General features: G+C 41.5%; 1 protein-coding gene across 7 annotated transcripts in view; it reads right to left on the bottom strand.

Moving 5' to 3' along the window:
- LOC145349995 (serine/threonine-protein phosphatase 6 regulatory ankyrin repeat subunit C-like) overlaps window positions 1-26589 on the bottom strand; it is a 239820-nt gene that overhangs the window by 89161 nt on the left and 124070 nt on the right. For 5 of the 7 annotated variants that reach the window (XM_080198786.1, XM_080198792.1, XM_080198791.1 and 2 more), the window contains 7 exons: window positions 18946-19060; window positions 18478-18560; window positions 17655-17772; window positions 17261-17329; window positions 16765-16905; window positions 16196-16279; window positions 4810-4921 (listed from right to left, as the gene is read on the bottom strand). In XM_080198786.1, the coding sequence (XP_080054912.1) occupies window positions 4810-4921; window positions 16196-16279; window positions 16765-16905; window positions 17261-17329; window positions 17655-17772; window positions 18478-18560; window positions 18946-19060 (722 nt within the window). The remainder of the gene's footprint in view (window positions 1-4809; window positions 4922-16195; window positions 16280-16764; window positions 16906-17260; window positions 17330-17654; window positions 17773-18477; window positions 18561-18945; window positions 19061-26589) is intronic. The other 2 variants (XM_080198788.1, XM_080198789.1) reach the window with 1 other exon arrangement.

Below are 26589 nucleotides of genomic sequence, written 5' to 3'. Positions count from 1 at the left end.
CATTCATTTAGGATCTCATCTATCTCTTGTGGATCCACACATAGATGACGTTGTTGATCCTTAAGAGACCTTACTCTTTCCCTAGTTACTCTTTTGCCTTTATATATTTGTAAAATCTCTTTGGATTCTCCTTTGCCTCATCTGTCAAAGCAATCTCGTGTCCCCTTGTTGCCCTCCTGATTTCTCTCTTAACTCTACTTCTACACCCTCTATATTCTTCAAGAGATCCACCTGATCCCAACTGCCTCTGCATGTCCTGTGCCTCCTTCTTCTTCTTGACCAGGGCCTCATTATCCTGAGTCAACCAGGGGTTCTTGCTTCTATCAACCTTGCCCATCACTCTAAGAGGAATGTGCTTATTCTGAACCTTGGTTAACATACTTTTGAAAGTCTTCCACTTATCAGACATCCTTTAGCTATCTTAAAACTAATGGAGTTACGGTCATTGGTCCCAAAGTGATCCCTCAGTAACACTCCTGTCACCTGCCCTTCCTTATTTCCCAAGAGGAGGTCAGGCTTTGCTCCCTGTCTTATCGGACTATCCACAAACTGAATGAAAAATTCTTCCTGAATACATTCGGCAAATTTCACACCATCCCAGTAGAAGAAAAATGATTTTGGCTGGAGTTCTCCGGCCACTCACATCCCATCGCTGCTGCCAGTGAGAATAGAAAATTTGGCACTGAGCCAAATATCCGTTCACTGCAGTGGGACCGGAAAATCCCAGCCACAGGCAAGGTTGGAGATTCCGGCCCTTAGTCTTTACTTAAAAATGAGAAAGCTGCAATAGTTTTGCTGCATGAAATTCACTTAGATGACAAAGAACATCTGAAATTGAAGTGGGGTAGGTGGAGGCAGGTGATTTCTTGACAAATAACTGAGGGATTGAGATTTTAGTGAATAAGAACATGCCTTTTAGACTGGGGAACTGTGTGAAAGGGAGAGAAGGTATGTGATAGTTAAGGGGCTGCTGCACAGGGAAACTGTTTTGATATGAATGTCTGTGACCACACCCCCCCCCCCAAAAAAAAGTGGCCTGATTTTGTTACTAATGTTTTTATGGATTTTGCTGAATTAGCATTAACAATTCTTTCATAGGTGGGGACTTCAACTGTCACCTTAATCTTTTGATGGATAAACTTCCCATGACTATGTATCCTCATATTCAACAAGCAACAGCATTAGCATCGAAATGTGAAGAAGATTGGGTACTGGGATGTTTGGAGAACACCGCATCCAAAGGATGCAGGTGGCACAGTGGTTACTACTGATGTCTCACAGCGCCAGGCTTCAGGGTTTGATTCTAGCCTTGGGTGACTGTCTTTGTGGAGTTTGCCCTTTCCCCCGTGACTGTGTGGGCTTTCTCCAGTTGCTCGAGATTCCTCCCACAGTCCAGAGAACTGCAGGTTAGGTGGGCTGGCCATGTGAAGTTGACCCTTGGGTTCTACTTTACCATTTTGATTCTGTTAAGCATTTTGACACTTTATATTATGCTAAGATAACAATTTAAAATACAAGTTAATGCTGTTTTATAAATGGCTAATTAAACACAATTCAATTTAACCATAATGCAAGTGTTTTATTTTATCAACTTGTTGTGATGACCAGCTTTCATTGTTTGCAAATAAATGAATACAAAACCAACTGATCTCGCCACATTTCTCCGTCTTCTCTCCTCCCTTTGCCAAATGGATTCCTATAATTATATAAATTAAACTTCATGAATTTTTGTTAATCATAAAGTTTAGGATTCCAAAAGGGCGTGATGGGGGTAAACACAGAGGGTGCTTCCCTGGCTGGGAGTTTAGAAATTGGAGACACAGCTGTAGAATAAGGGTTGATCATTTAAGACTAACACCAGAAGAAATTTCTTCAGTCAGACAGTTGTGGTGCTTTGGAATTCTTTGCCCCAGTGGATTGTGGATGATCCATCATTGAATATATTCAAAGCTAAAATGCTCAGATTTTGGATCTCTCAGGGAATCAAATGGTATCAGGAGCAAGTTGAAAAGCGGAATTGATCAGCCATCCGTCTCAGGGGCCATTTGGTCTACTCTTGGCTTTACTTCTTATGTTCTTAAGTTCAGTCAGAGGGACAGACTTTTGGAAAGACATCATTGATACCAAAGAACCAAATCAGTATAATGTTTATAATAGTTAACAACTACAAAACCCACAAGATGTATGGCAGACATCTTTATGGCAAAGTTGATATAATGTAACATTATGAAAATTTAATAGTGCAAATGTTTCAAAGAAATCGCTGAACAGGACAAAGCAATACACAGCTATTTCATATTGATCTTCATGCATTCTTGGCAAGTAATGCTGTACATCCTAATACTGAGTATTTTAGAACCATACATTAATTGCCAATATATCCCCGCTATTAACATCTGTTTTTCAGCTGTCAGCAGTGCAGGAATTCCAACAGAATGCGTTCCATACATACTTCCGCATTTGGGCTTATCAATCACAGAATGTCAAATTACTTCATATATCTAAATTGTATTGCATTAGTTCCTTTACTTTTTAAATTCAACTGCAGTGGGCTCCAAATCAAAAAAACTGCATTCACAAGGAAGAAATCTTGGACTCTTATCATTCCAATTCTTAAAAAAAAGTTCAGTATTTCCAATCAGCATCTGACTGGACCTCTATTGAGTTTTAGTTCCATAGTTTTGTAACTAAGGCATGTGGCATGAAGATCAATACGAAATGATTGAGATTTCAAAACTTGCACCTGAAAGAGCTAATATTTTACATATAACACCTTTCAACCTACCCTCTCAAAATCTGTATATCCTTATTTATCCAATTTTGTCAGTCTCTGTTATTCTTTTGCAAAAGAAAGCAAGGCAGGAGATAGCAACAGAGTCCAGAAAATGGTTAAATCTACTAATCCATCTATTGGTGCAAGTCGAAGACACTTAAACCAGTCTATAACAAGCTTAAAATAAGTAACACAGTTTCCCAATCGGAGAGATTCCCTCACAAGCTAATTTCATGACATGCAGGAAGATCAAACGGAGGCACTTCTTATGTATTTTTAAACATTTGAAAAAGTGACTTCAGTACATTTGCTCAGATGCTTCACTCAATAAGAGAATTCAAAGAATTAAAAACATTCTATAAACACAAGTTCAAAAGAAGACAGTACATTCCAAAAGTAATTTGTAAAATGAATATTATCTGATTGACAGTGACTAGTGGGGTTCCGCAGGGATCTGTGATAGAACCCAGCTGTTCACATTATATATTAATGATTTGGATGAAGGAATTGATGTATTATCTCCAAATTTGCAGGTGATACAAAGTTGGGTGGGAGGGTGAGCTGTGAGGAGGATGCAGAAATGCTTCAGCACGATTTGGACAGGCAGAGCATGTGGGCATCTGCATAGCAGATGCAGTATAATGTGGATAAATGTGAGGTAATCCACTTTGGGAGTCATAATAGGAAGGCAGATTATTACTCGAATGGGCATAAATTGAGAGAGATGGTACTCAACAAGACAATGGAGTCCTCGTGCCATCCTTTTAGGATGGCAGGCATGTCAGATGAGGAGAGACGAAGTTTGTTAGGATTATATTCACTGGAGTTAAGAGGAATTAAAGGCATGGCGGCACAGTGGTTAACACTTCTGCCTCACAGCTTCAGGGACCTGGTTCAATTCCTGGCTTCGGTTACTTTGTGGGTGGTTTGCACATTCTCCCCATTTCTGTGGGGGTTTCCTCCAGGTGCTTTGATTTCCTCCTGCAGTCCAAAGGTGTGTGGGTTAGGTTGATTGCCCATGCCAAATTGACTCCAGTGTTAGGGGTTTAGCAGGTTAAATATGTGGCGCTGTGGGAATAGGGCCTGGGTGGGATTGTGATTGGTGCAGACTCGATGGGCCGAATGGCCTCCATCTGCACTATGATTCTATGACACCAAACGGGTTGATTCAAAAAGAATGTTCCCAATGTTTGGGAGTTCAGAATGAGGATCATAGTTTGAGGATAAGGTGAGGAGAAATTTCTTCATCCAGAACGTATGGACTTCACTACCACATAATGTAGTTGAGGCCGAAACATTGTCTGATTTCAAGAAGAAATTAGATATAGTTTTAGGGGCTAAAGAGATCAAGGGATTTGGGAGGAAGTGGGGGAGATCAGGATATTGAATTTGATGATCAGTCATGATCAAAATGAATGGTGCAGCAGGCTCAAAGGTCTACTCCTGCTTCTAGTTTCTATGTTTCTATGAAATGAATGAGAATAATCGGCAAATCATTGCCAGAAGGCACTTACTTGCACATGAAAACTACAAGTAAACAACGGATATATTCCATTGTACTGAGCAAACTGTTAACATACATGGAAGACTGTCAATGCTGAGCTCCTCTGGATTTCGTTGCCATTTATAGACTAGTGGTTTAAGTCTGAATTAATATCGGAATTGGATTAAGGCCAGTTCAAGGACAATTGAGTTGATTGGGGGGAGAAAAATAAAACTGCAGTAGATAGTCTCAACCCAAAGAAATCAAGCATTATGGAGCATATAATTTATATGAATAGGTTGCTTTTGATAATAGCAATTTAAAACAAAACTTATGTTACTATTTGTTATTATACTCAATTGAAAAGGTTTTGTACATATGCCCTCAAACACCATAAACATTTAATTGGAGTCACAAATATATTGTTCATTTCAACTTAGTCAAGTAATCAACACTAACTCTAGCTAAGTAACATTTCTAACTTTCAATCAGTATTTGAAAGCTTTTTTCTATTAATGAAGAAACTACATGGAATATAAATAAAACTGCTTACCAGTTCCAGACATTGTTTATGTCCATATGCAGCAGCATAGTGAACGGCATTGTAACCCTGCTTGTCTCGTATTGCTGGATTGGCATCATTTTGAAGCAAATACTGCAAACAGCTGGAATACATTTCGCAAAAGAAAACAAATTAAGCCGTTTGTATTTGTCCTTCTCCTATGTTCTCTCTTCTCTAACCACCACCTCACAGCATCATTCTTGCTCGGTATTAATCTTCTGATTGCTAGACACATTCACCTCCTCCAGCATAACATACTCAAATTAAATACATTTTTGAGGAGCTGGTCGCATTGCCAAAAATTTGGTGAGCCAATCCACCTGATCCGTTGTTCTATGTGTTCAGGGACCTTCTCAACATGCCACACAGGACAGTGTTGCCGCAGTCAGTTTATCTGGATATCTAGGGAGTCACAGCAGTACTGACATTACCAAATGTGTCAATACAAAATGCTACATCAACTCCTTTTGGCTAAGATCAGGCATTGTTGGATTAAGCTCAAGATGGGGTGCAATGCCTTGTCTTGTCAGCTTGGATCTTGTTTGTGTCTCATAGAGACTATGAATTGGATTCAATTTGAATTTGGCTTTTGGAGCAAGTAAGGAGATGGATTTGGGTATGTGTGGTCCACTCTGCACATTGGCTTTGTAACTTTGAGAATGGAGGAAAAATTTTAAAGAGATACATCAACTCCGCAAAACGTGTGTTTTTTCTGCTTCATTTCTTTTAAAAACATGATCATTTCAAGACAGTGTAATCTAATGAAGGTTTTGGCTGTGGTCAGATAATGCTAACCTGTGGAACATTTTAATTCAAAATGAAAGATTTAACTATGGGGTGATTTTTCAACCTTATTTTCTGGGGGCAATGGAACAATGGTGGGAACAATAAACCCCATGGGAGTCCCAAAATGGATTTTGTGCCAGCAAGATTTCCCTGATCAACTCTCCCCACCAATGACGCATTAAGTGTGGGATCCCCATTTCAATACATTTAAATATTATCAGATCTTTATGCCTGACAGTACTCCACTTTAAATGGTCCATTCATGTTAGTGTGATGCCATGCCAATGTGAATCACACCAGGTGCCCCATGACGTGTATCTGGTGACCAGAACCCACTGGAGACAGACAGGTGATTACAACTTCCAGGGGGGAAAAGAGGGCCATGCCCAGGCATCCTGATATTTTAAATACCTTAGATGTAGGCAGGCAGGCTCATTTAAAGCCCTCCCCGCCAATGTGACATTGTGGTACCCACCCCTTACTTTCTTTTTTCACCGAGGCTCACAATAGGCGTTATGGTGGTACAGTGGTTAGCACAGCTGCCTCACAGTGCCAGAGACCTGGGTTTGATCCCCGGCTTGGGTCACTGTCTGTGGAGGTCTGCACATTGTCCCCATGTCTGCATGGGATTCCTCCATGTGCTCCGGTTTCCTCCCACAGTCCAAAGGACGTGCTGGTTAGGTGAATTTGCCATGCTAAATTCTCCCTCAATGTACCCGGACAAGCACCAGAATGTGATGACTAAAGGATTTTTACAGTAAGTTCACTGCAGTGTTAATGCAAGTCTACTTGTGACACTAATAAAACTTTGAAAAAAAACTTTAAAACAGCAGAGGAAGCACTCTTGCAGCCAGCAGATTCTACCCCCTTCTTCCCACCTACTGCACTACTCTGCCAAAGAATGAGAAAATTCATTCTTGTATATTTCTTACACATATTAAATATTTTATGAACTGAATATCAATTAAGGGCAGTAAGGATAAAAGCTGCAGCATAATAAAGAACTCATCTTTTTCTTATTCAATATTACAAGCTTGGCCACCACTATAAATCAATTAATTTCTTATCCATTTCTCCTCCTCACCACTATAGAAAATAACTATATTGCCAAACAAGGACAGCCATCAAGCAATGAGCTTACACCAGCCACTAGAATGCTGATTTGACTTCACCTTGATCCTCTGCAGGAAGTATCTCACCTCAAGAGCTCATACAGGCATACTGTATGTTCCAACCACATCAACAGTTCGGAACCGCTGAGGTGGAGAATCAACAACCCTTGATATAGCATTTTAATACTTCAACATTTTGCGCCACTATAACTAACTCAAATTTCAGAATTTATGAGAAAATGTTAAACATCTTTGATATTGTTACTAATAATAGTTATCCCAATAAAATGAGTGTCACACATATAATTCATTGTACATGCGATAAGATAACAAGCTAAAAGCTATAAGTGAAATAGATTTTACAAACTGCATAAACATTAACAGTTAATATAAATTCAATGGCAACACTTTGTACTAACAAACCTCAATAAACTGTATAAGCCAAATCACAGAATCATAGAACCCTACAGTGCAGAAAGAGGTCCTTCGGCCCATCGAGCCTGCACTGATCACAATCCCATTCAGGCCCTACCACCATATCCCTAATATTTTATCCATTAATCCCTCTAACCTACACATTTCAAGACACTAAGGGGCAATTTTTTTTAAAGCATGGCCAATCAACCTAACCCACACATCTCTGGACTGTGGGAGGAAACCAGAATACCCGGAGGAAACCCACGCAGACACGTGGAGAATGTGCGAACTCCACACAATTTAATAATATTTATTAAAAATATGGGCTTTCAGAACGACACACAAAGCATTTGGAAAAGGCAGATTACACAGTCATATTATGTGGATTATATTTATGAAGGTGCCATGAAAATAGAATAGTGGATTATTATTTGAAATTGCATGCAATTTGAGGGGATACTCAGCGAGACCTTGGTGTCGCTGTGCATTAGTCGCTGAAAGTAAGTGTGCAGGTACAGCAGGCAGTAAAGGCAAATGGTATGTTGACCTTCATCGCATGAAGATGAGTATTCGAATAGGGATGTTTTATTGCAATTGTATAGGGCATTGGTGAGGCAGCACCTGCAGTATAATGTGCAGTTTTGGTGATCTTATCTGAGGAAGGATGTCTCGGCTATGAAGGGACTACAGCAAAGACTTATGAGGGTGATTCCTGGGATGGCAGGTCTGTCATTTGAAGACAGACTTAGTTGGTTAATATTAGAACATAGAACACTACAGCACAAACAGGCCCTTCGGCCCACGAGTTGCGCCGAACACATCAACACCTACCAATCTATAGACCTATCTATAACCCCCAATCCCATTAAACCCCATATACTCATCCAGAAGTCTTTTAAAAGACCCCAGCGAGTTCGCCTCCACCACCACTGACGGCAGCCGATTCCATTCACTCACCACCCTTTGAGTGAAAAACTTACCCCTAACATCACTTCTGTACTTTCCTCCCCGCACCTTAAATCTGTGTCCTCTCGTAGCGACCATTTCAACCCGGGGAAATAGCCTCTGAGAATCCACCCTATCTATTCCTCTCAACATTTTATAAACTTCTATCAGGTCGCCTCTCAACCTTCGTCTCTCCAGGGAAAAGAGTTCCAGCTCCCTCAACCTAACTTCATAAGGCATGCCTCCCAGTCCAGGCAACATCCTTGTAAATCTCCTCTGTACCCTTTCAATAGCTTCTACGTCTTTCCTATAGTGAGGTGACCAGAACTGCGCACAGTACTCCAAATGAGGCCTGACAAGGGTCTTATAAAGTTGCAGCATTACCTCCCGACTCCTAAACTCAATCCCTCGATTAATGAAGGCCAGTACACCATACGCCTTCTTGACCACCTCCTCCACCTGCGAGGCCGATTTAAGAGTCCTGTGGACCCGGACCCCAAGATCCTTCTGCTCTTCAACACTACTAAGACTCTTGCCCTTGATAGTGCACTTGTTCATCCCGTTGGTTCTGCCAGAATGGACGACTACACATTTATCTGCGTTGAAGTCCATCTGCCACTTCTCCGCCCAGTCCTGCATCCTACTTATGTCCTGCTGCAACTTTTGACATCCTTCCAGACCATCCACAACACCACCGACCTTTGTGTCATCAGCGAACTTACTTACCCATCCCTCCACTTCCTCATCCAGGTCATTTATGAAAATGACAAACAGCAAGGGTCCTAGAACAGATCCCTGGGGCACTCCACTGGTGACTGACCTCCATGCCGAAAAAGACCCATCCACAACCACTCTCTGCCTTCTGCAGGCAAGCCAGTTCTGGATCCACAAGGCCAAAGGCCCTTGGATCCCATGCCCTCTCACCTTCTCAAGAAGTCTTGCATGGGGGACCTTATCAAACGCCTTGCTGAAGTCCATGTACACCACGTCCATGGCACTTCCTTCGTCAATGTGTTCAGTCACATTATCGAAGAACTCAACTAGGCTCGTAAGGCACGACCTGCCCTTGACAAATCCATGCTGACTATTCCTGATCATGTCAAACCTCTCCAAATGCTCGTAAATCTTGTCCCTCAGAAGCCTCTCCATCAGCTTACCAACCACTGAGGTCAGACTCACCGGTCGGTAATTTCCCGGGCTGTCCCTGTTCCCTTTCTTGAAAATAGGAACTACATCCGCAATCCTCCAATCTTCCGGAACCTCTCCCGTCTCCACTGACGACGCAAAGATCATCGCCAGGGGCTCTGCAATCACTTCCCTCGCCTCCCACAGTATCCTGGGGTAGATCCCATCTGGTCCCGGCGACTTATCGATCTTGATAGAATTCAAAAGTTCTAACACATCCTCCTCCTTAATATCCACATACTCAATCTTTTCCATCTGCTGCAAATCCGTAGCAAAATCTCCCAGATCAGCTTCCACTGTGAATACTCATTAAGCACCTCTGCCATTTCTTCTGGTTCCACACAGGCCTTTCCCCCTTCACCTTTTATAGGGCCTATCCCTTCTCTTCTCATTCTTTTACCTTTCACATATTTATAGAAGGCCTTGGGATTCTCCTTAATCTTACCCACCAAGGTCTTCTCATGACCCCTTCTGGCTCTTCTAATTTCCCTTTTAAGCTCCTTTCTACAGTCCTTATACTCAAGATCCTTAACCTCTCCTAGTTCCGTGAACCTTTTGTACATCTTCCTTTTCCTCCTGACTAGGTTCAACACAGCCTTCGTGCACCACGGTTCCCGCGACCTACCAAAACCCCCTTGTCTCATCGGAACGTTGTCATGTAGAGCTCCAGACCAACATTCCTTGAATATCCGCCACCTTCCTTCGGTACTTTTCCCTAAGAACGCCTCCTTCCAGTTTATTTGTCCAAGTAACTTCCTGACTTCTTCGTATCTCCCCTTACTCCAGACAAACACCTTCCTAGCCTGCCTGATCCTATCTCGTTCCAATGCAATTGTGAAGGAGATAGAATTATGGTCACCATTCCCAAGATGCTCTCCTACCGAGAGATCCATCACCTGCCCTGGTTCATTCGCCAGTACCAGGTCAAGTACAGCCTCTCCCCTCGTAGGCTTATCCACATACTGTGTCAGGAAACCTTCCTGAACACACCTAACAAACTCCTCCCCATCCAAACCCCTTACCCTAGGGATATTCCAGTCGATGTTTGGGAAATTGAAGTCTCCCATCACGACAACTCTGTTATTAATACATCTCTCCAGAATATGTTTCCCTATCTGCACTTCAACTTCCCTGTCACTACTGGGCGGCCTATAGAATACACCCAGCAAAGTTTTCGACCCTTTGCTGTTCGTAACTTCCACCCACAGAGACTCTGTAGATAGAGGACGCCGTGGAGGGACTTTCTCTGCAGCCATGACACTGTCCCTGATCAACAGTGCCACTCCACCACCTCTTCTGCCACCCTCCCTGTCCTTCCCGAAGCATCTGAAACCTGGCACCTGAAGTACCCAGTCCTGTCCCTGAGACATCCAAGTCTCCGTAATGGCCACCACATCACATTCCCAAGCAGCAATGTGATATTGAAGTTTAAAAGAGTGAGGGGGATCTCATAGCAACTTATAAAATTCTAACAGGATTTGACAGGGTAATTCAGAAAGTATGTTCTTGATGGTGGTGGAGTCCAGACTCAGGGTCATAATTTGAGGATAATGTAAATCTTTTGGGACGGAGACCAGGAAAAACTTCTTCACTCAGAGTGGTGAATTTGTGGAATTCACTAACACAGAAAGTAGCCAAAGCCAAAGCACGGTGCAATTTCAAGAAGAAATTAGGTATAGCTCTTGGAGTTAAAGGGATCAAGGAATATGGGAGGAAGGAAGTTGGGATCAGGATATTGAATTTGATGGATCAGCCATGATCAAAATGAATGGTGGAGTGGGCTCAAAGAGCTGAATGGTCTACTCCTGCTTCTATTTTCTATGTTTCAATGAAAAGCGCATTAGATCATAAGCAGGGCCTGGCTAATGTTTGCCCTTACAGCAAGTTGACAACAATTATTCAAAGCCTCATGATGGATGTGGTCAAGTAATGTGAAGTAGTGTCTTGAGTTTGGCTTGGTGGTTATCTCCATTAGAGGACAGTGGAAGAGGGGGGGGGAAAAAAAACACCCAAGAATCAATTGGAATGGCTATCTTGAAAAAAATGGTCAAGATAGGTTGGGATTTTGTCAAATCAGGTGCATCTCATTTAATAGTTCCTCAGATGGGGTATGCCCTATAGGATTGCTGTCCACCTTTGAAGTGAGTAATGGTCCCTTTGACCTGTAGAAATGGTAAGGGTTGTCAGTCCTGGGTACTTCAACACTTTATAATCAATGTTTTTAACACATATTTCCATGCAAATACAAAATGACCAAGAAGGCTCTTTGAACACAATTTTCCCACACATCTTACCTCCAACACTAGGAGCACATTTTACTACACAAGTGGTTTCTCCATTTCCAAAATTAGCCATCTTTGTGGCCTCCTCTAGTTTAAGTAGTATTTTATATAATAAAATGCAGTGGACCCAAACCCAAGAAGAACTTAGTTTGCAAATTGTTTGTTTTGTTATGATGCTGATAGGGACCTTTAACATTTAAAGAAAAATATGAATACCCAGAAATTAACTGAAAGAACCATGCCACAATATTTCATGATTTAAAAAACAAACTTTACTGTATACAAAGAAATTAAACAAAGCAAGGACGACTAACTTAATAATTTATAAAGATTTAAGAATCTGGAAGGTTAATTTGCTTCTGGGTCTAACTCAAAAGTATGCCACTGTCCCCTGGAATTCACTTTGATTTTTATTTTCTGTGTTCCAGCTATACTCCAAGGTACAAGATTTATGGGAACCTTCCATTAGTTTTTGGCTAAGTGACCCTCTAACATTTCTTTAAAACGTCATTACTGTTGGTTCTTCAGCTCCTTGTCATGGCTTTGAACATACTTAAACAGCCTTTTCCCAGCTTGGTCTCACAATTTCTGTGCAGCTTTTTCCAAGCTAACCGTTCAAACTCACTGATTTCTATCATATGGCGAACTACCATTCATTGTGAAGATCATTGTGGATTTCTTTCTCTAGTTTCAAGCTAGGCAAGTCTTCTAGCTTGTTTCTCCCTCATGAATTCCAAACTAAGCTCAAGCCCCCATCTGCATTCCATGTAGTGAACAACAAAGTTAGTATTTTGAGTGCTTATGGTGCAGGCCCGACTAACATTAATTTCTTCTTGCTCCCTAACTCAGTGAGCTGAAGCCAACACAAAACCAAAACCACAACTGCCTTCCAAGGAATAACCGGAAAAAGTTAAACCAAGGAATCATCTAAATGTGGCTACTTGATATCTCCTAAGCAGAAATGTAGATTAACTATCTTTTACCTTCACAACCAAGCTCTTTCACCCCATGACCCATATGAATAATGTTCTATATCTCCAATGGATATAATGGTCTTGTCTCCAGACTCCCTGGTTTCATTCAGAGATCCTGAGATGGGTCACCCATTGTTTAATTTTATTTACTTCCAATTGTGACCTTGTAAAATAAACATGGGTTACTTTTTAACTGTAATTAACCAAGATTTGTATTCACTTTAAGGTTATTTACTAGGTTCTTCATCAAGTTTTCCATCTATCTTGTATTTAGCACTTCAATTTCCAACTTAAAAGTAATATTCCAAAAACTAAAGCTATACTTGTAAAACATATGAATTATTAAATCAAATATTCGCAGACTTATAAGTGCATGAGAGAAGACTATCGGAGCAAATGAAGCCACAATGTAATCTTCTTCCCATAAAAAAGAAGACAGTTTCAAAGTTCTATGCGCCCGTCAATACTCATCCAAAATTGCCTTTCATGAGGCAGTAAACCAAGGCTTCATTTACTCCCTTGGCTGGGCATAAAAATTCCCATTGCACAATTAAAAGATCAGAGTATTTTGCACAGTTCCCTGGCCAACACTGATCTCTCAACTATCATTAAAAGCAGACTAACTGTCACTTATCTCACTGAGCAAACTGGTTGTCATGTTTAAGAGGGAAACAACAGTGACTGTGCTATCAAAGTAACTCTCTGGCTGCAAAGAACTTCGGGATATTCCAAGAATTTGAAACGTGCTGTCTGACTCCATCCACATTTCTGCTGCAAATTTCAGATTAAATTGTTCTCCTTCTAAGAAAGGATTCCATATTAAACCTCCCTTCCAGCAGAAAGTCAAATTTCTAACTCCAAAACATTGTTTCAATCCTTATTTTGTTGAAATCGTTATGACATCCTTTTGTCAACACCACACCCAGCCACTCCAATGAACTCTTCAGTGGCATCTCTTCCCCATCCTCTTACAAATACAGGCCACGATTTTCTCATCTGGGAGAATCGGAGGCGGGGAGGGGGACTTGTGCCTCCTGGTACTGCCCAAGGGATATGCCAATACCAAAAGGCCACTCTGGCACTGCACACCGAGCATGGGGCAGTGTCAAGGGGGCAGGGCATATTGGGGGCGGAGCCTAGTGGGCACTTGTCAGGGTGGGGGATCCCGCTGCCACTCTGCATTGGGATCAATAGGGGCAGAAGGAAGGCCAGCAATTTGGCGTTGGGGGTGCGGGTGGTGGACATTGGCCCGGGAATGGTCAGTAGGACAGTAATCGGGCTGTGAGAAGGTTTGGGAGGCAGCACTCTGTGGGTCCCAGGCTGTAAAAAGTCTGACAACACCCGGTTTTAGTCCAACCTATTTATTTGATAATATTCTCACAAGCTTTCGAGGGGACAGCCTCTTCGTCAGGTGAATGGAGAGTTCTGGCCTCAGACAGAGCATATAAAGCACAGACAGTTTAGAGATTACTGATTACTGTCTCTAAACTGTCTGTGCTTTATATGCTCTGTCTGAGGCCAGAACTCTCCATTCACCTGACGAAGAGGCTGTCCCCTCGAAAGCTTGTGAGAATATTATCAAATAAATAGGTTGGACTAAAACCGGGTGTTGTCAGACTTTTTACTGTGTTTACGCCAGTCCAACGCCGGCATACCCACATCATGACTACTATCGGTCCCAGGCTGGCCAGCAAATCAAGCTGCTGACAATTCAGGGCTACTGCGCATGCGCAGAATCCTGCTGGTTTCAGCATCCTGGCTGTTAATAAGCCCTGCCCACTGATTTATCATCATATTCATACTGGTGGTCTCTGTGCACTGCAGAGTGTGGGAGATTCTAGTCTGAACTCCCTCTGAAAAACCAACGTGAATTACTTTAGTTTCCCCACAAATTCAACACTTGGAATTTTTATGGAAGTTCTGCCCACAATATCCAAAACCATGCCACACAAGTACTGTTCAACATTAAGTCCTGCTCTTCCAACACTCTAGCCTTGTTTGCTTCCCATCTCCAAAGGCATTGGATTTAAAATGCTCACATTTGTCTTTTAGTCTCATAGCCTTGTTCTATCCCAAACCTCAAATTTCCAGCCAGACATCCTCCTCCCACTCCCTCACCTCACTAAAATTAATTTGTTCTTCTGGTCTGATATGGAGCCTTCCCTCCACCTCTCAATCCTTTTTCCTGTATGTAGCTGGTCTTATAGCAACCTAGTTTCTTCTTAACCTTCCTTTTCTTTAAAATCATCTCACACCCCATCCTTCAACCAAGATTTCATTATTCCTTCTAAACTTCCAATTCCTACTGGACTGGCATACGCTTTCATCTGTGACATGCTTGTGAATTTTTTCATTTAAGATGCCACATAAATGCCTCTTATACTCTTAACATATTTGAAACTCTCTCCAGTTGCTTACAAATAACCGTTCACTTAACACCACTGGCTTCCAGGATAAGTCAGCAAGCACTGGGTGATAGGTGAGCAGGATTTGATGAGAGTTAAAATATGTGCAACTGTCTTAGATCATCGTAAGTTCACAAAGAATAGAATGTGGGAGGCCAGACACGAGTGTGTTAAAATAGTAAAGTAGGAATTAACAAAGGCATGGATGAGGAATTCAGCAGCAGATGAGCTAAGATAGGGCTGAAGTTGATTAATATTACAGAGGTGGAAATGTGAGTAGATTGACAGTCAAAAGCACATCTTGGAACCAAACATGACACTAAGATTGAAAACAAGCTGATTCAAAAGCAGACAATGACCATGAGGAGGAATGGAGTTGGTAGAGAGGAAGCAAGGTTGCTCGTGGGGAACCAAGACATTGGAACAGGACTGAAGCTAATCAAAAAATATTATGGAAGAATTAAATTGCTGTTCAACAGTTTATACACGAGCGCAGATGGCAACAGTCAGCAGGAACATGTTACCAGATTTGCTGTAATGCAGATAGAGCATACAAAAAGGTTGATCAAAACATCAATGCAGTTCCAAATACACCAATTAAACACTGAGGGGAAAACTTTGCTAAAGACATGAAGTAACCTCAAGATCAAGTAAAAAAAAGTAAACTTCAGGCATGCTACATTTAGGCAAACAGCTCTGAAATAAAAGTCAGTGATAGCAATTAAATGGAAGATTTTAATTTGTTTTTGAAAAGCAGTTACGCATAAATGATCTCTTCTCTTAATGATGGGCATAATTTTTAGATTTCATTGTTTTCCTTATTTCCCATTATCTAGGTGCCAGAAGAACCCCATTACTTTCACTGAATTCAATTTCAAAATAACAGGAAAATTGAATTTTATAGTAGCATTGTTTGGCACATCTGTGCCTCCACATGCATGAATATCTGTAAGGTAAACCCACAGAAAACATTAAAAGATAAATCTGTAAAAGTTGAAGACTGTAACTTTCTTATATGCCTGCTCAATTCAGCAGTGCACCCATTTCAGACAAATTTCAGCAATTAGCACAATGTCATCGTAACACAGAACACTCCAAATATAAAGAAAATGCCCATTTTTGATGTTTAAAGCTAACAATTTTAGTCTCACTTCATAGAAAATCACACTCGAAGTTAACAAAACTTGCGGGGTTGAAGCCCATTTCAGTAGCAAAAACCACCACCACAGAAATTTTAGTTCAACCATTATGTCTGGAAAATTTGAACTTACAACGATGCCTCTTTCTCTTTCGTCTCATTTGTGTTATCAAGTTCTTCGATATTTGCATCTGAATTCCCCAAGATATTTTTTTTCCTTGGTGAAAGAATCAAAACATTCAGGAGGTTTAGGGTGTTTAATTTAGTTAGCTATAATTTCAAAATAAAGCCATTATTAACCCATTCTTTCTATCATTAGAAAAACATTGAGAGGATTTCTAAGATGCTTTTAAAATTGTAATTCCTTCCTCTTCTCCCAGAATACCTTGTTTTTACAAATGAATTCTATAATTATCACAAAATATCCAATATCTAATTTTATCAGGTTGAATTGTATGTAATCTTATAGTTTTGTAGTCGCCCAACAGTCAAAGTTGATTTCATACTGAAAATCTATTCAAAGGGCTTTTCTGGGCCCAAGGAGCTGTGAAAAAAAGTCAAATAGGCTTACTTCAAAGCCAATTCATGACAGCTGTGTATTAAGTAAGCACTGAAAGACTTCCCTGCTCATATATTTTGGTACAGGAGTCATTATGAGCTGCAGCTCATAACTCTAGACAATGTATAAATTGTTGTACTTACTTCCTATCCATATCAGATGCTGCAGCATAGTGCAAGGCAGTGCAGCCTCGTTCATCGGTTTCATTTATATTGGCCCCTGTTGACACCAATGTCATTATTGACTGGTAATTACAGTTTGCAGCTGCATAGTGCAATGGAGTCCTGCAAGACAACATTCCATAGAGATGGATTTTTATATTATTTTCAGTGATATCTAAAGCACAAGAAAGGTATTTTAGTTTTTAAACATACTGCGATCTAGTTGTTTAAGGAACTTTGGAAAGAAAATCACTTGAATTATAATATCCAAACTTAACTTTATGTCATTTAACGTGTGCTAACAAATCATTAATATGTTTTTATGTGCTGCATTCTTTATTTCAAATTCAATTCCTCAAATTACCTCTACACAAAACTGCTGAGAAAACAAACACAGATAAAAATAAACAGCAAAAACACAATCTAACATGAATCATGTAGCTGGATTGAATACAAAACTTGAGAGCAAGCCACACACCTTCCACATTTGTCCTTGTTATTGAAATCCGCTCCACTACTCAGTAGTAGTTTTATGCAATCAACATTGCTGTGTAATAAAACATATATATTAGCATGAAATAGTGCATTACAAATATGTCTTTTCAATTAGGTCAAAGCCCAAACTAAATTAAACTAGCCAGTAAGACTGAGAACAAAATATTTTACGGAGCTGCGAAATATTTTATGGGACACATAACTATTAAAATCATCCACTATAACTGCAGATTTTCAAGTCAGAAATCTAAGAGGGTTCTTGAAAACAATACGTTGTATTAAATTCAGGAGTTAAATGAATAATAAATAAAAGAACTCAGAGTAAAACAGAATAAATTATATTTGAGAAATGCATACTTGTTCAAAAATGAACTTACCCTCCTGCAGCAGCAGCATGAAGACAAGTCCTTCCAAAATTGTCAGGAGTGTCTATCTCAAAGCCTGCAGATAGCACGTGTTCATTACTAAATGATGCCACTATGCTATATTTTTGTCCTAGTAGACCGCAAGAAATTTTGCAAAGACAGAAATCAATTAGCACAGAAAAGGTTCAAACACTGCCCAAACAACTGGTTTCCTTTAAAAGGCCAATAAGCCTTATAAAATTAAGTTGCTACAGGAAACAACTAAATTTAAAGTATTTGGTAATTCTGGATACAATTAAGTCCCATTAGTTTTTACTCAATACCTTCTTCATAGGACATCTACTGAGAACACCAGCACTTTTTAAAGCAAGAGTACATCATTAGTTTTTCTGACTCAGAAAAGTGGTCAAACTTTTTAATCACATCAAATTTTGGGCTGGATTTCCTGCCTGTTGACTGTGCTCAGATGGAAAACTAGCAAACTTCTGAAATACGTGCAGGTTTATTAGTGTGCTTGAAATGGTAAAATTAACAGAATTATTCATTGACACAGAAGTTGCTTTTCAAGCATCACATGGAAACTGGCAATAGCTAACAATTCTATTCAGCACTGTGTCAACATTTGCCAAGATAAACATATCAGCCATTGATTCTGAAACAATACAGGATACTGAAACTATTGACACACGGCCACTCAGGAAGGCCATGTGTTTTGCAAAATTGCAATCAAAATGTTCATAGAGTACAGGAAGTCATTCAACTATAAGCCAAGTGAACAAAAGTATGGTTGTTGATAGAATTAAGATTGTCCAATTTCTTTTTTCAATATACTTGCCTGATGACAATAACTTCCTGCAGCAGTCTGCATGTGCATTTAATGCTGCCAAATGCAAGGGAAACATACCGTGGATTCCACACCTAAGAAAGAAGCATCACAAGTATGTCAGACAAAGTAACTAGTTTTCAACTTGTTTAACTCCCAAGATGTGCGGGTTAGGTTGATTGGCCATACTAAATTCATCCTAGTGTCAGGGGATTAGTAGGATAAATATGTGGGGTTACGGAAATAGGGCCTGGATGGGATTGTGGTCAGTGCAGACTTTATGGGTCGAATAGCCTCCTGCACTGTAGGGATTCTATGATTCTCTAACTGAAATGGCACACTTCGCTGCAGTTTGATACTGCAGCAAACCTACAGGCTACATTAATAAATGGAAAATCAACATTAGTTGCTAGTACTGAAACGTTAAAGCAGTGACATGGAATCAGACATTCAGAAGGACATGCTCATGTGGAAACTTACCTTGCTGTTTCAGCTCCACTGGTTATCAAGGTATTAATCAGAAGTTCATGTCCATATCTGGCAGCCACATGCAATGGAGTATTGCCATCTTTATCAACACAGTCTATCTCACCACCTTCAAGAATAAAAATACAAAAAAAAGCTTAATTTTCAGATTATACAGATCATGTACACCAATGCTGTGCCATTATGCAGGTTACACTGGTCTGAAAGTCTTCCATGTTCCAAGTATCACCACCTGCCTACATTTCCTCCACCATCTCGTCTGCAACTTGGCCTTCTCTCAATTCATATTGCAAACGTAATTCTCATTATTCTCTTAAATTCCATTTTACATAAAATCCAATTTAATCAGATCTCAGAGGTCATGACAACCTCCATTGACTTCCTTTCCTCAACTGTGTCAACCTAGAAATCCTTGTTCTCATCTTTAAATGCATCCACATTCTCCTCCCTCTTTACCTCAAGAGGCTTCTCTCATTTTTATACCAGGATGAGCACCTCCAATATTTCAATTATAGCCTACTATACAACTCCCTCTTTCTTCATGCTTGTTTTAGTGATGCTTCTCTGACCAATTTACTCTGAAATAAAGAATTTTCTTCCAAACCTCTCTGATGTGTTAACTCTCCCCTTATTTTTAAATGCACTTTTATAGCTATATCTTTAGCCACCTATCACATCCTCTTCTCCATTCTCCTGCTTGCAACTTTTAAACCACCCCACCTTTAATTTATGACCATGCTCTATCTTCGATTGAAATGTTAATTTGCTTCCAGGCCTCTACCCTGGTCATTCTCACGTTAACCAGTGCTCCAAAAAGCTGAGGTCCTCCAATATTCAACACCACTACCCCCCCCCCAACTTAAACAAGGAAACATTTGTATCTATTTATCATCTTCCATGAAGGCATAATGAGTCACTTAACAGCACTTCATCCAGTCACGTTCCTTATTTGACCACCGGATTAATTTATTGCTAATCCTTAATATATTACTAACAGGAACATAAGTATCATGTAACTACACTTAATTTGCAAGCTATTTCACCATTAAAGTGCGTCCAGTACATAAAAGATGACCTTGGAAGTGTGTTACTTTCTGAATAAATGCTAAAGGGAGAGGAGAAAAATAACCAAAATGCCTGGCACCCACAAGTTTTCTTGACATCCCCATTGTCTAAAAGAGGGCTTGAAAAGTATTGCCAAACAAAATAGGAACAAGCTCTTAAGTTTTTGCATTTAATTATAATATTGACTCTTTACTTCATCACGTAATCTTTACAGTGCATGTGGCCATTCGGCCCATCAAGTTTGTAATGGAGAAGCATTCTACCTAATTCCACATCTCTGTCTTACTGCCATAACTTTGTGCATTATTTCTTTTCGGATAGCAATCCAATTCTCTTTTGAATATCTTGATCGATGCTACCATTACCATCCTCTCAGAAAGTTTGCTCCAGATTCCAATCAGTATATTCAAGCAGTTGGACTTGATATGGAATATTTATCTTCTGCAATATACACTAGTTTAGAAGGTGGTCTACAAAATAGTCATAGTTGCCCAAAGAGGATGGCACCTCCTCAGCTATGTACAAAAAGAAATTGGTAAACCAAAACTTTGAACAGAAAAACTGGAGAAGATTCTGAAGGAGAGAATCTATCTCCATTTGGAGAGGCAAGGTTTAATCTGGGATAGTCAGCATGGTTTTGTCAGAGGGAGGTCAAGTCGAACAAATTTGATTGAATTCTTTGAGCATATAACCAAGTGTATGCATGTAACACTTGTATGTAACCAATTGTATGTATCCAGGAGGGTTTTTTGAAACAGTATGTAGACAGTCCAACTAGGGAAGGAGCCATACTGGATCTGTATTGGGGAATGAGCCTGGCCAGGTAGTCAATGGTTCAGTAGGGCAGCAGTTCAGGAACAATGACCACAATTCAGTAAGCTTTAAGGTACTGATGGGTAAAGATAAGTGCAGTCCTCAAGTTAAGGTGCTAAATTGGGGAAGGCTAATTACAACAATACTAGGCAAGAACTGAAGAATGTAGATTGGGGGCAGATGTTTGAGGGCAAATCAACATCTGGCATGTGGGAGGCTTTCAAGTCTAAGTTGATAAGGATTCAGGACAGCACATTCCTGTAAGAATGAAGGATAATTATGGCAAGTTTTGGGAACCTTGGATAACGAGAGATACTGGAAGCCTAGTCAAGAGAAAAAGGAAGTATTTGTCAAAGCCAGGAGGCTGGGAACACACGAAGCAAGTGTGGAATAAAGAAGTTGAAAGACCCTTAAGCAAGGAGTAAGGAGGGCAAAAAGGAGTCATGAAAAAACATTGGCCAGCAGGATTAAGGAAAATCCCTATATGAGAGCAAGATGGTTGCCAGAAGAGGGTTGGCCCACTCAAGAACAAGGGAGGGAATCTATGCGTGGAGCCAGAAGAAGTGGGCTAGGTATTAAATAAGTACTTTGCATTATTATTCATCAAAGAGAAGGGCTTGGTGGACGATGAGTCTGGGAAAGGACGTGTAGATAGTTTGAGTCATGTTGAGATCAAAAAGGAGCTGCCATTGGGGTTCTTGAGAAACATTAAGACAGACAAGTCCCCAAGGCCTGATGGGATATTGCCCAGAATATTGAGAAAGGCAAGGGGGCAAATTGCTGGGGCCTTGAGGGAAATCTTTGTATCCTCACTGGCTACAGGGGATGCCCCAGAGGACTGAAAAATGTTGTTCCTTTGTTTAAGAAGGGTAGCAAGAATAATCCAGGTAATTATATGCCGGTGAACCTTACATCAGTGGTAGGGGAATTATTGGGAAGATTCTTTGAGACAATATTGATTCCCACTTGGAAATAAGTGGACGTATTAGTGAGAGGTAACATGGTTTTGTGAAGGGGAAGTCATGTCTCACGAACTTGATTGCGTTTTTCGAGGGAGTGACAAAGATGATTGATGAGGGTAGGGCCATTGTCTACATGGACTTCAGTAAGGCCTTTGACAAGGTCCCTCATGGCAGACTGGTGCAGAAAGTGAAGTTGCATGGGATCAGAGGTGAGCTGGTAAGGTGGATATAAAACTGTCTCGGTCAAAGACAGAGGGTAGCAGTGGAAGGGTGCATTTCTGAATGGAGGGCTGTGACAAGGGGCGTTCCTGAGGGGTCAGTGCTGGGACCTTTGCTATTTGTAATATATATATATAAATGATTTGGAGGAAAATGTTACTGGTTTAATTAGTAAGTTTCTGAACGGCACAAAGATTGGCGGATTTGTGGATAGCGATGAGGAACATCAGAGGATACAGCAGGATATAGATCGGTTGGAGACTTGGGCGGAGAGATGGCAAATGGAGTTTAATCCGGACAAATGTGAGGTAATGCATTTTGGAAGGTCTAATACAGATAGGAAATATACAGTAAATGGCAGATCCCTTAAGAGTATTGATAGTCAAAGGGATATGGGTGTACAGGTACACTGGTCACTGAAAGTGGCATTGCAGGGGAGAAGGTAGTCAAGAAGGCAAATGGCATGCTTGCCTTCATTGGCCGGGGCACTGAGCTTAAAAATTGGCAAGTCATGTTGCAGCTTTACAGATCCTTAGTTAGGCCGCACTTGGAATACAGCGTTCAATTCTGGTCACCACGCTACCAGAAAGATGTGGAGGCTTTGGAGAGGGTACAGAAAAGATTTACCAGGATGTTGCGTGGTATGGAAGGCATTAGCAATGAGGAGAGGTTGGAGAAACTTGGTTTGTTCTCACTGGAACGGCAGAGGTTGAGGGGCGACCTGATAGAAGATACAAGATTATGAGAGGCATGGACAGAGTGGATAGTCAGAAGCTTTTTCCCAGAATGGAAGAGTCAATTACTAGGGGGCACAGGTTTAAGATGTGAGGGAAAAGGTTTAAAGGAGGTATACGAGGTAGATGTTTTACACAGTGAGTAGTGGATGCCTGGAACATGTTGCGGGGGAGGCAGTGGAAGCAGATGCAGTAATGCCTTTTAAGAGGCGTCTTGACAAATACATGAAGAGTATGGGGATATGGTCCCCAGACGGGGGGAGGTTTTAGTTAAGTTGGGCAGCATAGCCGATACAGACTTGGAAGGCCGAAGGGCCTGTTCCTGTGCTGTAATTTTCTTTCTTCTTTTATGGGTGAGGGTCGTGCAGTTGATGTAGTTCACATGGATTTCAGCAAAGCTTCTAACAAAGTCCACATGGGAGACTTATTAAGACGGCAAATGCACATAGGATACAGCGTGATCTGATAAGGTGGATGCATAATTGGCTTAGAGGTAGGAGACAGAAGGTGATGACAGATCGCTGCTTCAGTGACTGGATGCCAATGGCATACCACAGGGATGTTTGTCATTTATATAAATGACATAAATGACAATGTGTGTGTGTGTGTGTGTGTGTGTGTGTGTGTGTGTGGGGGGGGGGGGCGTGGTGGTGGTGGTGGTGGTGGTGGTGGTGGTAAGGATCAGTAATTTTGCTGATGACACAAAGAATAGCCAGTGGTTAACAATAAGGTTGAGTGTCTTGGGTTACAGAAAGATATAGACGAGGTGGTCAAATGGTCAGATAAGTGGTAGATGGAATTTAACCCTGAAAAGTGTGAGGTGATACACTTTGGAAGGAGCAATTTGACAATGAAAAGTCTGACACTGGGAAGTTCCAAAGAACAAAGGGACCTTGGTGTTTGTCCTTAGATCTTTGAAGGTGGAAAGACAGGTTAATAGGGTGGTGAGAAAGCCAAATGGGACACTCACCTTTATCAATGGGGTATAGATTACAAAAACAGAGAGATCATGAAGGAGGTGTATAGAACATTTGAGACCACAGATGGAGTACTGTGTGTAGTTCAGGTCGCCACACTATAGGAAGGATGTTGGCTGGGATGGAACATTTAAGTTATAAGTAGAGCTTGGATAGGCTTGCATTGTTGTCTCTGGTAAAAACTCTGACACAGTAAAAAGTCTGACAACACCAGGTTTTAGTCCAACCTATTTATTTGATAATATTCTCACTAGCTTTCGAGGGGACAGCCTCTTCGTCAGGTGAATGGAGAGTTCTGGCCTCAGACAGAGCATATAAAGCACAGACAGTTTAGAGATTACTGATTAAAATGCGAATCCTTACACCTAACCTGCTGTTCAAGACCTGAAGTGGCTGACAATGTGAGTGGTAGGAGCACTGATCACAGTTTAAAGAGATGTGTATTGTCTCCAGACAGTACAGTAAGTGAGGTTTTGCAAACCCAGGCAAGTCACGGGGGTTACAGATAGTGCGACATGAACCCAAGATCCCTGTTGAGACCGTCCTCATGTGTGCGGAACTTGGCTATCAGTCTCTGCTCAGCGACTCTGCGCTGTCGTGTGTCGTGAAGGCCGCCTTGGAGAATGCTTACCCGAAGGTCAGAGGCTGAATGCCCGTGACCACTGAAGTGTTCGCCAACAGGAAGGGAACAGTCTTGCCTGGTGACTGTCGAGCGATGTTCATTCATCCGTTGTCGTAGCATCTGCATGGTCTCCCCAATGTACCATGCTTCGGGACATCCTTTCTTGCAACGTATCAGGTAGACAATGTTGGCCGAGTTGCAAGAGTATTTACCATGTACCTGGTGGATGGTATTCTCACGTGTGATGATGGTGTCCATGTCGATGATCCGGCATGTCTTGCAGAGGTTGCTGTGACAGGGTTGTGTGGTATTGTGGTCACTGTTCTCCTGAAGGCTGGGTAGTTTGCTGCGAACAATGGTCTGTTTGAGGTTGTGTGGTTGTCTGAAAGCAAGAAGTGGGGGTGTGGGGATGGCCCTGGCGAGATGTTCGTCTTCATCAATGATATGTTGAAGACTCCGGAGAAGATGTCGTAGCTACTCCGCTCCGGGGAAGTACTGGACGACGAAGGGAACTCTGTCCACTGTGTCCCGTGTTTGTCTTCTGAGGAGATCGGTGCGGTTTTTCGCTGTGGCGCATCAAAACTGCCGATCTATGAGTCGAGCACCATATCCTGTTCTTACGAGGGCATCTTTCAGGGTCTGGAGGTGTCTGTCACGATCCTCCTCATCTGAGCAAATCCTGTGTATACGGAGGGCTTGTCCATAGGGAATGGCTTCTTTAACATGTTTAGGGTGGAAACTGGAGAAGTGGAGCATTGTGAGATTGTCTGTGGGCTTGCGGTACAGTGAGGTGCTGAGGTGACCGTCCTTAATGGAGATGCGTGTGTCCAAGAATGCAACTGATTCTGGGGAATAGTCCATGGTGAGTCTGATGGTGGGGTGGAATTTGTTGATATCATCATATAGTTGTTTCAGTGATTGTTCACCATGAGGCCAGAGGAAGAAAATGTCATCGATGTATCTAGTGTACAGCATCGGTTGAAGATTCTGTGCAGTGAAGAAGTCTTGTTCGAACCTGTGCATGAAGATGTTGGCATATTGAGGCGCAAATTTGGTCCCCATGGCTGTTCCATGTGTCTGGATGAAAAACTGGTTGTTGAAGGATCCACATCAAAAACTCTGACACCAGGTTTAAGTCCAACCGATTTATTTGAAATTTATTTGAAAAATGGAAGGTCCACTCACACTGTCGGCCACTTTAAGACTTGAACAGCAGGTTAGGTGTAAAGATTCACATTCTAATCAGTAAGCTGTAAACTGTCTGTGCTTTATATGCTCCGTCTGAGGCCAGAACTCTCCATTCACCTGACGAAGGGACTGACCCCGAAAGCTAGTGAGTTTACTATCAAATAAATCGGTTGGACTTAAACCTGGTGTTGTCAGACTTTTTACTGTGTTTACCCCAGTCCAACGCCGGCATATCCACATCATGACTTGTTGTCCCTGGAGCAGAGACAATGAAAGGATGACCTGATTGAGGTGTTCAAGATTATGAGGGGCATGAACAAAGTGGATAGGGAGCAGCATTTGCCCTTGGTTAAAAGGTCAGTTAAGAGGGGACACAAGTTGACAGTGGAGGGATGGGAGATTTAGGAAGGATTTGAGGAAAAACTATTTTACCCAGAGGGTGCTGATAGTCTGAATTCCACTGCCTGGGATGGTGGTGAAGGTGGAATGCCTGACATCCTTTAACAAGTACCTGAATGAGTACTTGGCATGCCATAAGAGGGAAAGTTTGAACTTGTGGCTGAGGGGATGGTGCAGGAGGGAGGGGTTTAATTACTTGAGCAATTGGGGCTCATTCTGGGGAAGATGGGATCTCTATAAGAATGATGGTATACATCTGAACCAGAGGGGAACAAATATCCTGGGGGGTAAATTTGTGAAGGCTATGCGGAGTGGTTTAAACTGATTCAGAGGGGGGGTGGGATCCTGGGTAGAGGGGGTGAAAGTGAGGGGGGCATAGAAGGGGATGGCATTGCACGGCATTGTGAGGGTGGGGCGGAGCGAGGTTTGAAATGTATATACTTTAACGCGAGGAGTATTCGCAATAAGGTGGATGAACTTGCAGCGTGGACCAGTACCTGGGACTTTGATGTTGTGGCCATTTCAGAGACGTGGATAGAGCAGGGTCAGGAATGGATGTTGCAGGTGCCAGGGTACAAGTGCTTTAGTCGGAGTAGAGAAGGAGGTAGAAGGGGGGGTGGAGTAGCATTATTGGTCAAGGACTATATCACAGTGTCAGA

This window comes from Carcharhinus amblyrhynchos, chromosome 11 (genome assembly GCF_965287045.1).
Source record: "Carcharhinus amblyrhynchos chromosome 11, sCarAmb.v2.hapA, whole genome shotgun sequence".
Taxonomy (NCBI): Eukaryota; Metazoa; Chordata; class Chondrichthyes; order Carcharhiniformes; family Carcharhinidae; genus Carcharhinus; species Carcharhinus amblyrhynchos.
Note: the sequence above shows the minus strand (reverse complement) of the source record. Positions and strands in the feature narration are given on the sequence as shown.